Raw genomic sequence first — 15,295 nt, forward strand, 5'->3', positions numbered from 1 at the left:
GCTCAGGGTGTCAAATTTTTCAAAACTGGTTAGTGATGTGATGTCTTATCTATGGCCATGGATTAGGGATAACCTGTCTCGAAAGTGCTGGATCGGATGAATGCGCTCATCTTCTAGGACTGAAGGTACGGTAGCTCGGCGACGTACACCAGCTGAACATCAGCCAAAAGAGGGGATTATGACGTGCTAACCACACTCGTAAAATGAAATGACTAAACGGCATGCAGAATTGAAGCTGGTGCTTGTCAGGTGTGATCCGATTCTAAAAGGGAGTTATTATGAGGACAGCTGAGACTGAATTGTGCTGGACACAAATGATTGGCAACGCCCTCGAGGCCTGATGGAACTGAACCCTACACATCGCTACAGCTAATTAGAAGTTATTTTTTTATTAAGGATTACTATTTCTCAGTCAAATCAGTGACGTGTTAGCTACCAAATAGGTCGTGACAGTGGCCGCTCATGTATCATTAAAGAAAATTTTAGTGTATGATAGAAAGAAGTTTAGAGTATATGATGACAAGAGTAGTGTTTGCATTTCCCAGCTTTGATTAATTAAGCTAGGAACCTGTAACCTGCAACAAATCAATATGAGCTTCTGGTTTTCAGACAATATACATACACCCATAGTTTGTTCAAGTACTAGAAAAGTAGCTGTTATTGTTTAGTGGCAGAGACCACCGAAGTGTCGTGTAGCGGAGCTAGCTCTAGATTCCGTGCTACTGCTGCTTTCGCCTCCGCAAGCAATGAAATGTGTTTCAAGCAAATTAGTCAGAGGAATATTTTGAGGAAGCAAAATATCAATTAATTCGAGGTGCCTATTTCCAAAACCATCCTCGTAGCCTTATCTCTTTTCCTTGAATCATTAGTTCATCACTGTCAAAAATATTCAGGGACCTTATTGCTCGATGTGACAGCCTAAATGTTACAGCATGTCAGTACGCAATTGAACAAAAAAGAAGCTGAAAATCACAGGAAGCAGGTTACCAGAAGCAATGGATAAGCTGCTGGCCGGCTCGATTGAATTATTGTGTGGGAGGACTCGTGCCTACCTACCTACCGGATTACAGGTAAGAACACCTGCTGGTTGATGCTAGTATACTACTAATACATATGCGTCTGCATCACGACACCCTCACTTTCGTCTGTGCCCTCATGGTATCATCATATTGTTTCTGTTTGATTTTGCAAATTATGAGCTGTTAGAAACGCCTCCTCTTGGCCGTTTTGAGGAATCCAAACAAAGGCACCTGTAAAGTGCTCACGGAGAATCACTCTTGGTTTGCTTTTTTCTTTTTTTCAAACAAACGAATCACTCTTTGTATCTATGGAATGTTTATTCTATGAACAACTTGGAATCTGATCCCCAGGCCTTCAGAAAAAGAGAATAAATTTACTAGGAATTATGGGATTCTATTTCTATCCCATGCAGGGATTCTATTTCTATCCCATGCATGAGCCAATGATTGGATGCAGATGGAACTCCACTACACTCTTTTACTAGTACCTTGTTTTATCCCTAGGTATTCCTTTTATCACATCCATGTTGCAGACTGGTTTGTCTCTATCTTGAACAGGTCAGCTCTTGTGCAAATCTGCATGTTTGTTAGTGGAAGACCTTATTAGTGTGCAGCAGATACGCCACTGATTTGCTGGTCAGACCTCTCTGCAACTGCATTTGTGCTTCCCTGGCCCTACTGACTACTGACATGATAGCTGAATCCATTCCCTTCCCTGGCTGTTGTCAAGAGCTCACGATCGAGCAGAAGAGTAGCAGTTCCCACCCGTAAACGCAAAAATACAAAATTTTACGAAGAAATCTGGCTAATTTGAAGTAATAAATGAAGTCTATTTACAAAACTTTTTGCATGGATGGGCTGTAAATCGCGAGACGAATCTAATGAGCCTACTTAATCCATGATTTACAACAGTGATGCTACAGTAACCATCCGCTAATTATTAATTAATCATGGATTAATTAGCATCACTAGATTCGTCTCGCGATTCACAGCCCATCTGTGCAAAAAGTTTTATAAATAGACTTCATTTAGTACTTCAAATTGTCAAAATTCCGTCGTAAATTTTTTTTGCGTTTACACCCGTGGAACTAAACAGGGCAATGCGTCTGCGAAGAACGAAAAAGCTGAGACTTTTCAGACAAGTGGAGAATGATTGGTGAGAGAGACGGTGCGGTGGACGGAAAACAAGTGCCCCGCTTGTGCTTCTAAAATCATTGCAGGAGGGTTCAGTCCTCAGAGGATGCGGACAGTGTGGAATCGAAGTCTGCAAATTGGTGATCCACTCGCCGAGCTGATGCTGCGGCGAGCAAGTTTCGTGGTGGATGGGGAAAGAGAAATTGATAATGGACGGATGCTTTATGTACATGTCTAAACTCTGAATTGCTTGATCGACTGCTGATGGAATGACCTAGATTTGCATGATTGATTGGCGATTTGGCGGTTTCAGGCCAGCTGCCGACACCAGGTGTAAAGAGGGAGTAATCGCTGTCATTTTCATCATCGATGGCAGTGGAGTGAAGTGCTCTAGATTTGTACTGCTCCCGCAATCAGGGCTACGGCTCAAATGGCAGGTGCTGCTGCTTTCCAACGACTTAGGCAGGTTGGCGTGTCTGCCTGCCACTACTGCACAGCAATCAGGAGACTGATGGCTCGATTCAGTGATTTGGAGGATGCAGTAAAGCCAGTGACAAGGATAGCGGCAAGAAATAAGTCCAGATTACCCCCTCAGCTCTTCCAAAAGTCTAGAATTCAACCTCCATCTATGAAACCGGGTAGCTGACCTCCTAACCTATCCAAACCGGATATTGTACCCCCCACCTCACCGGAGGCTGTTTCCATCCGAGGTGGCGTCCACGTCAGCCCGGTTACCCACCTCTCTCTTTAATCTCTCTGCGCGCTCGCTCTCTTCTGACGGCGTGGCCACGCACGGCCATAGCCAGCGGCGTCGCGAGCGGCGCTGGGCGGCGCTCGGCGAGGGAGGGCGAGCGGGGTTAGGCCGGGGAGAGTCAGTGGGAGGTGGGGAACCGGCCCTGGGGTCTAGCTCGGGCGGAGAAAGGCCGGAAGTGGAGCTCGGCGTGGAGGAGCTAGGCGGCGGGCGGCGGCGCAGCTCGGGCGCAAGCAGGGGAGGCCGGCGCCGGGGCGGGCGGCACTGCAACCAACACGACAGGGCGGAGCCGCCGCGCGCGGCCCGCAGTGAGTGAGCGGCGGTGGCGGGCCGGCCAACGGCGGCGCAGCCGCGTTTCTGGCACGGTGGTGGCGAACGCGCCGAGTTAGCGCGAGCATGAGCATCGCGGGGGTATGGCGGTTCAGCTTTGCTGCTTATCTCGAGCGAAGTGAGGCCGAGGTGAGCCGGCGACGGTGAGGTGGCCATGGCGGGTGGTGGCGCTCCGGCGGGTGGGGAATCGTTGATTCCCGGCCGGCCGGTGGCCGGAGCTCGGCATGGAAGGATCAGGAAGGAGCTAGGGGATGTGGCGGAGCTGTGGGCACAAGTGATTGAAGGAAAGAGGCCAGAACAGCGAGGATTTGGGCGGCAAACCGAGGGGACTCGGGCGAGCTCCACGCGACCGGAGGAAGAGAGAGCAGGAGACGGAGGCTAGCTCATCAGTGCGGTGTTGGCGAGTGAGGAGAGGCCGGCCGGAGGGGGCCGTCCCGAGCGGACGGCGCGTGGCGCCGGTGAGCAGAGCTCGAGCGAGCAGAGGCAGAGCAGAGCAGTAATGGTGCGGTCGTCGTATGTGAGCGGCGTGCTGTGCTGGAGCTCGTCCCGGCCTTGAATGCCCGTGTCCAGCTCGCGTCCTTGCTCGCCGCGCTGTGCTCGTGGTGACGAGGCTCGGCAGAGCAGCGGGCGGTCGGTCACTGGCGCGCACGGCTGTTCCGCAGGTGGCGCGGGGCTAGCCGAGTCCAGCAAGCTTGCCCCCGGCGGCCTCCCTGTGCAGCCGCAGGCCTGCAGCATCGCCTCCCATCGCGCCGCGAGAAGAGCGGTGCAGCAACAAGGCCGGGCGGGAGCGTGACATGGCAGACGGCGGCGCCGGAGGAGATGGTAAGCGCGTTGCTGACGAGGACGCCACGTCAGATGGAAAAACAGCTTTGGTGAGCTCGAGAGGGTCCAATATCCGGTTTGGATAGTTTAGGGGGGGGGGGCAGCTACCCGGTTTCATAGATGGAGGTTGAATTCTAGACTTTTAGAAGAGTTGAAGGGGGGTAATCTAGACTTATTCCTAGCGGCAAATGCTAGCGAAACATGCCTCAAATGGGCTGAACATATGGAGCCCAAATGCTTGGGAAGCCCACTCAACTAAAACGGAGGCCTAGATACGTATATTTATGGGCTAGGTAGTGGAGCCTTTTGCGACGCACTGGGCCAGATTTCCCTCTTCATAATATACTCACCAGGCCCTCCTTGAATGCTAACCGGGGTTTCCCTCTCCTCACCCCCCTCGGAATCGCGACTCGTGCAGTCAGGCTCACCGCCTCTCGCATGTCTCAACCAACTCTCAACCCCCACAGGGAGAGTCGAGAGCACCTGGCGCGACCCCGACCGTCGGTTCGCTCGCGGCCCCGTGACCCGGCTGCCTATTCAGACGACCTAGCTACCTCTGTCCTGTACGCATTTCACAATCTCAGACCAGCAGAGTCCGTCCTGTTGATCTACGAGTCCCGACTTTCTGGTGGAGGATGAGATCGGGATTAGGTCGGTTCGTTTCGGATGCCACACGCCCACACGTACAGCGCGGTAACTCCCGCCGAACGGAGAGCCATCCGACTCCGATAGTCCGATCCAAATCCAACCGCTGCAGGTAATAAGCAGGGCGCTATCCCAAAGGGCGCGGATGGATAAGGGCGTGATTGGTTGCCAGTGCGAGGCCGGGCCAGGCTGCGCACCGGAGCCAGGTGGAGCAGAGCCAGCATGTGCGCGTGCATGCAGGTGTGATTGGTTGCTCGGTTCACTCGGCCAGTACTGAGTCACTGATTTTCCGCCCCGCGTGCGCGCTTGCACCGTTCCAGCCAGGCCCGACCGGTACGCTCGATTCTGGCGTTCCTCGCGAGCCTAGCTTGGAGGTTACTTTTGCACCGCGAAAGCCAGGCCCGGTACCACATGCAGGTAACCAAACAAGTCTAAACTGCAGCTCGCGAGCCTGGCCCGAGGTGGATGCGGACAACCAATCAAACCCTAAATTTACCACGGGGGTTCCATGCGCCACACCTATCCGCTATCCGGCTATCCTATCCGAGGCCAAGTGCGAATCAGCCGGCTATTAATTGGCCGAGCGCACTTCCTGCCCTCCCGGAGATAGATACAAGAGTGAACGCACAACCCCCGCCCACCCACGTATAAAACGCGCGTCAACCCCGCATCCTCGGAACGACACGTGTGCGCCCGCCCGCCGAGCTCCTCCTCGGCCGATCGCTTTGGCGCTCGCTCGCTCCCCCACCCGATCCGGCTACCTTATCCGCCCGCCCGGTGATGCTGCTGCCGTCCGCGCCCAACTCCGCCGAGAGATTCAGTGCCGGGCCTCCGGGCTCCGATCCCTGCTCGCCGCGCCCGACGCCGCCAGGGGCGCTGTCGTGACGCGGGCCGCCGCCGCCGCAGCGTCCCGCCGCTGTGCCGGTGGTGGCGAGGACGTCGTCGGAGCAAACGGCGACGACGGGACGAACATTGGGCACAGCGACGATATCGAAAGGACGAAGAAGGACGAGGAGAGCGGAGCCAGAAGTTATGAAGGAGGCCGCAAAGGTGAAGGAAGCCGGGATGGCCACGGAGGAGGATGAAGAGGACTTGGATGGTTTCTGGGTGTCGTACGGGCGGCGCCGCACGAGGCACCGGCTGCCCCCGCCCATCCCCTCGCTGGTCGCCCGCGGTGCGCTCCGCCGGACGCGCACCGGCGACGGGCGGCTCGTGATCCGGATAGTGCCCGTCGTGCGCCCCGAGTGCGTCCGCGCCCGCCGCCGCGGCGACCGCCTCACCATGCAGCTCCTCGAGCACGAGGATGATTCCCCGATGATGGCGCCCCCGCTCCGGGAACCCAGCAGCGCACAAGGTTGCTGCAACGTCGTCGGGGCTGCGCGGGAGGGCGCCGGCACTGCCGCGCCGGCAGCAGGTGGTGAGGCCGGCGTCGGCGGCGTGGAGGAGGCCGTGGCAGCACCTCCGGCGGCGCCCCCGCCACGGGTTTCCTCCGTGCGATGCTTCGAGGAGGTGTTCAGGTTAGACCCGATCGGCAGCAGCTCGCTGCACCAGATGCCCAGCCTGAGGATGGTGCATTGATCGATGAGCCGTGGTGGCCGAGGAAGAAACAAATTTTGTAGCTCCTTGTATATATATAGTAGTGCCTTGTAAAGTATAACCATACCCTAATTGGGGGATGAAGAGAGTAGCTAGTGAGATTAAACGCATGTTCGTCGTCGCAGGCAGTCTAGCTAGCTAGTAGTTCTCCGGCAGTGATACAGGATTGGGGGCGATGTGCAGCAACGATCGAAGCAGTAGTTACAGATTAATTTGGGTTTTGTAATTAGGAAGGATTAGGTAACTAGGTTCAAATGACAATCAGCCAAGTCAATCTGCCTCTCCCAGATGAGATTTTTTCTTTTTGAGACTTGGAAAGGCTTGCACTGTGCACTCCTGGCCCAAATGGATGCATCCGGTGGTCAGCCCATGGGCCTCGTTGTCCGGAGGAAGGAGAAGCCCTGCGTGTTTTGGTGTGGTCAGCCCAAGCCGCGTTCGGCGTTCGGCCTGAAGCAGCGACGTGCACCCGTGCCGTGCGTGCATGAGAAGGCAACACGTGTCCCCGGAAAGCAGCGACGGCCCGGGCAGGTGGCGGTGCGCTTTCCGTTTCCCAACCCGACGTCGCGGTCGCGGCCTCCTGTATCGCAGCTGTCCCGGGCCCGCTCGGGCACTCGCATTGAGCAGGCGGGCGAGAAAAGGGGGTGTTTAGTCGGCGAAAAAGTTTGAATTTGAATGTTGTAGTACGTTTCGTTGTTAATTAATAATTAATAATTAATTATAGATTAATTAATATCATTAGATTCATCTTGTAGGAATCAGTTAGACTGTATAATTAATTATTTTTCTAATTATATTTAATATTTCATATATGTGTTCGAAAATTTGATGTAACGGATATTGTAGAGAAAAATTTGGGAAGTAAACGGTGCCAAAGGAAAACAAAACAACGAGGCGGAGACAGCGAGTCGCTGCTGCTTCCTGGACGTCCGAGTAGTATTTCACACACCAAAGAATGCCTTTGTTACGAGTGATCTTCTGTGATACGATGCTTGCGCCCCCATCGACCGTCCTTTTGTAATTCTGTCTTCCTGGCTCAGCCATTTTGTATTTACAGCTACTGGTGTTTTCTGAAGTTTCCGTATTGACTGAACGGGGGAGAAAGCTACCGGCAAAAAGTTCCTTTTCTCAGGAGGAACGGGACGGGGGCAGTATCATGGAGGGCGTTGACAGGTACCAAAAGAGGAGGGGCAGATGTGATTTGTCACGTCATGTAAATCCCTTTTTTGCCGCATGATGATTGAGGGTGTCTCTGGAGAAGGCGACGGCGGCCTTTTTCTTCTTCTTCTTTTTTTTTTTGTCGATGATGATGGTAGATACATAACCTTATTTTCGTGATCCATGCGATCCAACAGTCGACACTCAACAGTGATATGATCACATCATCATTACGAAAGAAAAACAAATACCAACACCGCAGCTCGACTATAGAGACTTAAAAATTGAGGTTTGATTAGTTGGCTATCAAAATTTGTAAATGCTAAAATGCTAGCATGCCAAAAAAAAAATATTTGCACTTGTTTAATTGGAATTCAAAAGTTTGCTCATCTTCTAACTTACCAATATTTTGATAAAAAAGATTAGCATGCCTACCTTTTGGCATGTTTATATTTTAGCATGTCTATTCCACATGTACCAGCTTCTAGCAATACGGACATGTGCGTTTGTATTTATGGATATTATCGTTAAAAAACATTTTGCTATTTAATTTACGTCAAAATTTATCTCTGACAGGCGGGGCGGGACCGTGCCTCGCCAGCTGGACGGCGGCACGAGGATTTTTATCTCTGACAGGCGGGGCGGCCGCTCGGCACGCTTCATCAGCGCCTGCGCCGTCCATCCGGTGGTCGCGGCGGGGCCCACGCAGAAGCGAAGCGACCAACGGATGACACACAGCTCCACCCACTACCACGTGGGGACCACCACACGCGGTGCCTCGAGGTGGCTGTGTGTGGGGGACTCTGGTCATGGGCGGGAGGGGATGGACCGCTGCTGTTAAAAACTCCATTAAACAAACTTATGCAAATAAGCTGCTAAGCCCTCCGTTTCCCTCATATTATCAAAATAAAAAAATCATTAGCTCGTAGCTCAACGCATTATAATTTTTGGTAATACGTAGGTATTATTAGTTTATTACTAATTAAATGAAAAAATCATTAGCTTCATACACTATTTTAATGTATCATGAAGCTTGGACAAAGTAATTTTGAATGTTATCCAAGAGAATACCGCTTCTTATTTTGCTATTGCTATTTCAAAAGTCGCAACTTTTGCAGTTTGAACACTGGTATGGTTAAAAACAAATTTGAGGCTTCTACAGGGTTTGTGAAGAAAATGACCAAAACCGTCCCCGCCTTCCTCACTTTTGCGCTAACTTCCAGACCACCATCACCACCTCCGCACCACCGCCCCAGCTCACCTCCCTGGCTCGGTGGCTCCCTCCCCACTCCACGCTCGCCCGCCCGCCCGCCCGCCACCGCCTCCTGCTCCTCGCCTCGCCTCTCGCTCGCCAAACCCTAGACGCAGATCCCCTCCTCCCACCACCGCGCAGCATTACGCTCAGATCCACCCCCGCGAGCTCATTCAGATCCACCCATGCGGCTCCAGCTCGTCTTCCCCCTCCTGCTGCTCGCCGTGGCGGCGGCAGCTTCCGCGGCTGAGGCCGCGGCGACGCTATCTTCGAGGATGGTTCACCGGCTGTCTGACGAGGCGCGGCTGGAGGCGGGCCCGAGCGGGGAGCGGTGGCCGCGGCGCGGGAGTGGGGAGTACTACCGCGCGCTGGTGAGGAGCGATCTCCAACGGCAGAAGCGGCGGCTCGGCGTCAAGTACCAGCTCCTCTCGCTCTCCAAAGGGGGCGGCACCTTCTCCTCCGGCGACAACTTAGGCTGGTGCGCCGCATTCTCTGCCCTCCGTTGGATCCTACGCTCCTCAACTTTTTACTGTTCTGCACTTCTGCTCCACTGTGAATGCTGTAGTGTTAGTATTTTAAATTGTCCTACCACAAGATAGCTAGAATGTGGGCTATTTTTAACAAAAAATATAAAGTTATGTACTACTCGTACGGGAAATTGTCATTTTGGTTGGGATGGACTGTGTTTTACTGGTTTTTACAGTCAGAGGTGGTAGTTCTCGCTGTGTTTTACTGTTTTGCTGTCAGAGAGGGAGGCCTTGTTGAAGTACTTGTAAGCTAATATTATTTCGTCTAACTTTTGGTATGAAGGTTATATTACACTTGGGTGGATGTTGGGACGCCAAACACCTCCTTTCTGGTTGCATTGGACACCGGGAGTGACCTATTCTGGGTACCCTGTGACTGTATCCAGTGTGCTCCTTTATCTGGCTACCGAGGAAGTCTGGTATGCATCTCTTTTGATCAGTAGGGCGATGTTAATGTCTGCAGATGTCGTAAGAGAACCTATTTTTTAAGACATATTTGACTAGGTTAATGTAAAAATATTGGCGCAGATGATTACCTCGAGTCTTTAACAGTTCTTCGGCAAGTAATAACACACCAATCTTTGTTGAAGAAGCTAATATATGTCATGCAGTTCGTTTTAATTCCATTGGCTAGATGTTGGAGTTCGCATAAAAAAATTGCAAAGAGGTTCTAAACTTGGAAACTAACTTGACTTTTCTGTAAATTTCTCATCATGTTTACAAGATCTTTTCCGCTTTCAATTTCACTATGATAGCTGTTGATGTTGCAACATGCAAGTAGAGTTGTGAAGTTTACACACCATCATGTGAACCTAAATTACCACATGGAATCCATCTACATTTTGATGGAAACTAATTTGCCCCACCATTCAATCGCAATTTTAGCTCTGTGCTACCACCAAAAGAAAAATGTCACATAGGTCATGCAACAAATTTCATGTATGATCCGCATCAGTTGCACGCCTACATTCCACTGCTAATTTTATCTATTACTTAAGTGGCATTACTTGCAAGTTTGGTGCTGGCAAATTTAGTTTTCAGATTAGGAACCCAAGTGACATGTACAAATTGTGGCACGATTTGTGAATTTCGATTCTCTTCATTCTTTTTGGTTTTATGTTGCTTATATTGTTTCATAACAAATTCACGAACAAGAGGAGACAACTACATTTTGAAGCAGTTTAGTGCTTATTTCCAGTGATTGATTGGCAGGTGCTCCGTCATAAATGGAGCATCTATTATGCAGGATAGAGATCTCGGAATATACAAGCCTGCTGAATCAACAACAAGTCGGCATCTTCCTTGCAGCCATGAGCTATGCTTGGGTTCAGGCTGCACAAACCCAAAGCAGCCTTGCCCATACAATATTGAGTACTTTTCTGAAAATACTACCAGCTCTGGTTTGCTGATTGAAGATACAGTGCACTTCTACTCCAGGGAGGGCCATGTACCAGTGAATGCTTCAGTTATTATTGGGTAAGCTTTTTCTGTCACTTTCTCCCTCAACAGGGCATTTGTACTTCCTTTTCATAAACAATTCTGTTTCATTGGCATTACTTGACAAATCACATTGTCCTCACATGGATTGTTGCTACTGAACAAAATTCCGTTGCCAATGTTTACCTGTGAACTGCTCGTAAATACTGCGGACACTCTGTAGGTATCTTATCTGTGCTTTTGCACAAGACATTAGTATGCTAAGCCATAGCCATTCTTTGCTTTTGTTATTCCATCTTGCCTTGTTACATGCCTCAATGCAATCTTGGAACAAAATAACTGGTGTTAAAGATGCTGCTGTAGTACTCGGTAACTTGAGTAGTCAAGTATCATGATTACCTGACTTTCTGCCATTTCGTATTACTAATATATTGTATCCTTGTGCTGTAGTTGTGGAAGAAAGCAAAGTGGTGACTATTTGGATGGTGTTGCGCCGGATGGACTCCTTGGCCTTGGAATGGCAGATATATCAGTTCCTAGTTTCCTGGCAAGAGCTGGACTAGTTCGGAATTCCTTCTCGATGTGCTTTAAGGAAGATAATTCCGGGAGAATTTTCTTTGGAGATCAAGGAGTGTCCAATCAACAGTCTACACCGTTTGTTCCTCTGTATGGCAAACTGTGAGTGGCACAAAGTGATTAACATATCAGCTACGGCCATCTGTTTCTGCACTTTTTCGTGAAATTAATTACTGCTCAACTTACATTTTTGTTACTTAATTTTACAGTCAAACTTATGCTGTTAACGTCGACAAATCTTGTATTGGACATAAATGTCTTGAGGGTACTAGCTTCGAGGCTTTAGTTGATAGTGGAACATCATTTACTTCTTTTCCTCCCGACGTTTATAAGGCTGTCACAGTGGAGGTGAATATGCACCTATTTGCAGCTGGTTCCTTTATGGATAATTTTCAGTACTAATTTGGCATTAAAATTTCAGTTTGACAAACAAATGAATGCTTCAAGAGTGCCTTATGAAGACAGTACATTGAAATACTGCTACATGGCTAGGTGAGTAAATTTGTGGTTCCGTTTAAGGTTGTCCAGTACCTGTTTGATTCGTGTGATTTCGTTGAATAAATCCTCTGATATGTGATTACATACAGTCCTCTCGAGATGCCTGATGTACCAACCATAACTCTGACTTTTGCTGCGAACAAGAGCTTCCAGGCTGTTAATCCTATCCTTCCATTTAATGACAAACAGGTATGTTCTCTTTGTTGGGCGAGGGAAAAAATGGCCTCAAAATCAATTAGCTGATAATGATGGAAATCATGTTGACAGTGAATCTTACATGTGTCCTTTTGCTGTCAATCAGTACATTTTGAAGTACAAGCTCCTGAACGGAAATGCTGCTCAGTTGAGCTCGCTTCCGTATAGATCTGAGTTAGTACATTTAAAGCTTGCATGCATGCCAACTAAAAGATAACGTGCAGGTTTACATGTTGCAACAGTTGTTTGATTTAAAAGTTTTGTTTAGTTCACACCACTGGTTTGCATAAACCAACAGAATATTTGGGAGGGGTTTGGATACTGATCCTTGGGATTTAGTGACTGATCCTTTTCAAAACATGGGATTTTTGCAACAGTTGTTAATACCTTCCCTTAAGAGAGCAAAGTAAACTCCATGCTGATTATAGTTAATAGAACTCAACTTAAAAAACCTTTCAGAGTAGTTCAGACCTCTAGCTGATCATCTAGTGTGCTGGCTGATTTACAGGGAGCACTCGCCGGGTTCTGCTTAGCCATCCTTCCATCATCGGAACCTATTGGAATTATCGCCCGTAAGTGCTGCAATGAATCTATGCTGTTTGTTCTTTTGGTATTTCGTGTACATAAATCCAATCTAATTGTGAAATGCAGAGAATTTCCTTGTTGGATATCATGTGGTGTTCGACCGAGAAAACATGAAGCTGGGCTGGTACCGCTCTGAATGTAAGCCACAGAATGCCCCACCAACCAGTGAATACTAAATTTACCGTTCATCCGAGTCTTAAATATGGCAACGCCCGTTCCTGCAAACGCAGGCCGTGACGTTGACAACAGCACGACTGTTCCCTTGGGCCCATCGCAGCACAACAGTCCAGAGGACCCGTTGCCGTCGAACGAGCAGCAGACTTCGCCGGCAGTGACGCCTGCGGTCGCAGGCACGGCTCCGCCCTCCAGTGCAACGACGAACCTACAGAAGCTCCTCGCTAGCTCTTACCCGTTGCTGTTACTGACAATGTCCACTGTGTTCTTCATCTCATGAACAACTGATAGAATACTAATCCATAGCCCTGTATATTCTATGTGCTTTATATATGATGCTTTTTGTTCCCTGAGATTAGTAGATCTGCATTTTGCCGCCGTTGCCCCCTTGGTCCCCTTGTTTGGCTTGCGTCTTTCAGAACCATTTCTGTAGTCTGAGCCATTTCGAGCATAGGGCCCTGGGAATGGGTCCGGCACGTCCCCTTTGCTGGCTTGCATCTTTCTGAACATCCTTTGGCTCACCACCTAGAAACTCCAACAAGGAATGCAGTCATGTAATGCTCGTCTCAGTGTGGAAACGACGAGCATGTCCTCTGAAGCGCCTGTACATCATCTTCCACACGCATGGCCGCATGGGCATGGCCACATCCACTTTCCAAAGCCTCAGCCTTGCAGAGACCCATTTCTTGCACCTTCCGCTCGTCCCAAGCCCCTGCCTGTGCGTGCCCTGCGAGTCTGCTTGGCCTACTGCAACACACAACCGCACCACCATTCCACTGCGCGCTGCGCAACCGTCACATGAGACGAGACCTCGCACCACACCACGGCTCCTCTTTCCTCCCCTCGTCGTGTTCTCTTGTCAGCCTCCAACACGGCAGCACACCCCTTCCCTCACCACTCTCCCGTCCTCTCACTCGGTCACACCGAACGTCTCGCCATTGCCTCCTAGTTCAAAAGCCAGGCCTCCGAACAGTACAGCCCCTGCCGGCCTCGGACAACGCCAGACAGTGCCCCTCTAGGCTTGCCTAGCTAGGCTAGGCTTCCTTCACCACTTGCACCTCACAAAAAGAGATCGAGCTCACCCACCACCTCAGGGCCTTGCGGCATTTCCCATGGGAGGCGCCATGAGGCACCTGCTCGGCTTGCTGGGAGCCATCAATGGCCGCCTCAGGGAGAAGAGGAAGAAGATGGTGCTGCGGCGCCCGGTGCGGGAGGTGGAGCTCAGGGTCAGGATAGACTGCGAGCGCTGCGAGCGCGAGGTCAAGAAAGCGCTCTCCGGCATGAGAGGTTGGTCACCCGTCCCTCTGGTCCCCTGGTCCTGCGCATTGGCGCTAGTTTTTCGTTGCTCGCTAGCATTGCGCCCATGACTAACCTTCAGAGCCCTGCCCCTGATGATGAGCACTCCGCACTCACCACTCAGCGAGTCGGTGATGACAATCATGTCATTTCAGCCTAAGCTTTTCCCAGCATTCTTTTTTTTTTGCAATAATGCAACAACATATTCCGGCACCTAGCACTGAGCATCTGAGCTACACTAGACAAGGGAAATGATCTCCTTCGAAAATCGAAGTGTTTATTTTTTCGATTTTAATTCACAGTGGCGGTTAATGACTCTGAAGCCGCCGCCTGCAGGAGTGCATCATGTGGAGGTGAACAGGCTGCAGCAGAAGGTGACGGTCACTGGCGAGGTGGACCCGCTGGCGGTGCTGCGGCGGGCCCAATCCACGGGGAAGAAGGCGGAGCCGTGGCCCCAGAAAGCTGCTGCGGCCGGCGGCTACTACTACGTCCCGGCGGGTGTGGCCCTCTACGGCGTCGGGGCGGCCCAGCTGCAGGCCCACGACGGCGGCAGGTGGGCGAACCCGGCAGCGGCTGGCTACTACCACTACCCGGCGGCGAGGAGCGCGGAGGCGGCCATCGGCGCCGAGCAGATCACCGACATGTTCAGCGACGACAACCCCAACGCCTGCTCCGTCATGTGACACACCCTAGGAGTGCTCGACACAGCAGCTCAGTTACCATCAGTTTAGGTAGCTGTAGCGAGGCAGTAGATAGTAAGCGTAGCGACATGGTGGCATCGTATTGTCACTCTGAATCTTGTGAGGTTTTCTATGTGGCGTGGTAAAGTTAGGGAAGAATGTAGCGTAGCAGAGTTTAGACCGATGGCCCGCGGAGCAAGAAGCAAACTTTGCGTCGATAGATTCTAGTAATCTACGCGCTTAGATCCCCACCCGCTCTTTATGTTGGGATCAGGGAGTGGAATATGAGATCAGCTGATCACTGTCCCTGGGGTCAATCTCTGTCGCTCTCACAGACACAATAGCACGCTCTCGTCTCAGACGTTGCCGGCGGAAAGCAAGGCCATCGATCATAAGATATCTGAAAGGGGTCTGGGCTGTGCCGCGCTGTAATCTCACGCACGTAAGAAGCACGGTCCGAGAGGCGAGAGCAGTGGAGCTTGGTGCAGGGTGACACCATCAGGTTCAGAGTTCAGGCCCATGGCAAATCCGATGGGTGCGTGCTGAGGTACAAGTGTAGAACCGGCCTTTGTGCCAGCGCAAAGCCTCCTTTCAAGATCGCCATTTTCATTTTTTTTTAAAAA

At 50.8% G+C, this 15,295-nt stretch overlaps 3 protein-coding genes and 1 long non-coding RNA gene across 5 annotated transcripts; all 4 read left to right on the top strand.

Moving 5' to 3' along the window:
* The first annotated feature begins 951 nt into the window (after nt 1-951).
* LOC120654248 lies at nt 952-1,774 on the top strand. Its single transcript, XR_005667035.1, has 3 exons — nt 952-1,070; nt 1,578-1,655; nt 1,750-1,774. It is a non-coding gene; the product is annotated as an uncharacterized LOC120654248 (long non-coding RNA).
* Nucleotides 1,775-5,745: 3,971 nt separating this feature from the next.
* Nucleotides 5,746-6,599, top strand: LOC120657270. Its single transcript, XM_039935561.1, has one exon. It carries the CDS (start codon nt 5,767-5,769, stop codon nt 6,277-6,279), a length of 513 nt encoding a protein of 170 aa, XP_039791495.1. The 5' UTR covers nt 5,746-5,766; the 3' UTR covers nt 6,280-6,599.
* A 2,101-nt stretch (nt 6,600-8,700) lies between these two features.
* LOC120657268 (aspartic proteinase-like protein 1) lies at nt 8,701-13,073 on the top strand. 2 transcript variants are annotated; one of them, XM_039935559.1, is made up of 10 exons: nt 8,701-9,182; nt 9,515-9,650; nt 10,444-10,707; nt 11,119-11,346; nt 11,454-11,592; nt 11,666-11,736; nt 11,832-11,931; nt 12,446-12,509; nt 12,589-12,660; nt 12,753-13,073. In XM_039935559.1, exons 2-10 carry the CDS (start codon nt 9,535-9,537, stop codon nt 12,974-12,976), a joined length of 1,278 nt encoding a protein of 425 aa, XP_039791493.1. In that variant the 5' UTR covers nt 8,701-9,182; nt 9,515-9,534; the 3' UTR covers nt 12,977-13,073. The 2 variants fall into 2 exon arrangements, with proteins under 2 accessions (XP_039791493.1, XP_039791492.1); XM_039935558.1 differs by having other exon boundaries at nt 10,478-10,707.
* A 124-nt stretch (nt 13,074-13,197) lies between these two features.
* Nucleotides 13,198-14,993, top strand: LOC120657269 (heavy metal-associated isoprenylated plant protein 20-like). Its single transcript, XM_039935560.1, has 2 exons — nt 13,198-13,983; nt 14,329-14,993. Exons 1-2 carry the CDS (start codon nt 13,809-13,811, stop codon nt 14,673-14,675), a joined length of 522 nt encoding a protein of 173 aa, XP_039791494.1. The 5' UTR covers nt 13,198-13,808; the 3' UTR covers nt 14,676-14,993.
* The last annotated feature ends 302 nt before the right edge of the window (nt 14,994-15,295 follow it).

The sequence above is a fragment of the Panicum virgatum genome, chromosome 1N (assembly GCF_016808335.1).
Source record: "Panicum virgatum strain AP13 chromosome 1N, P.virgatum_v5, whole genome shotgun sequence".
In the NCBI taxonomy this organism is placed as follows: Eukaryota; Viridiplantae; Streptophyta; class Magnoliopsida; order Poales; family Poaceae; genus Panicum; species Panicum virgatum.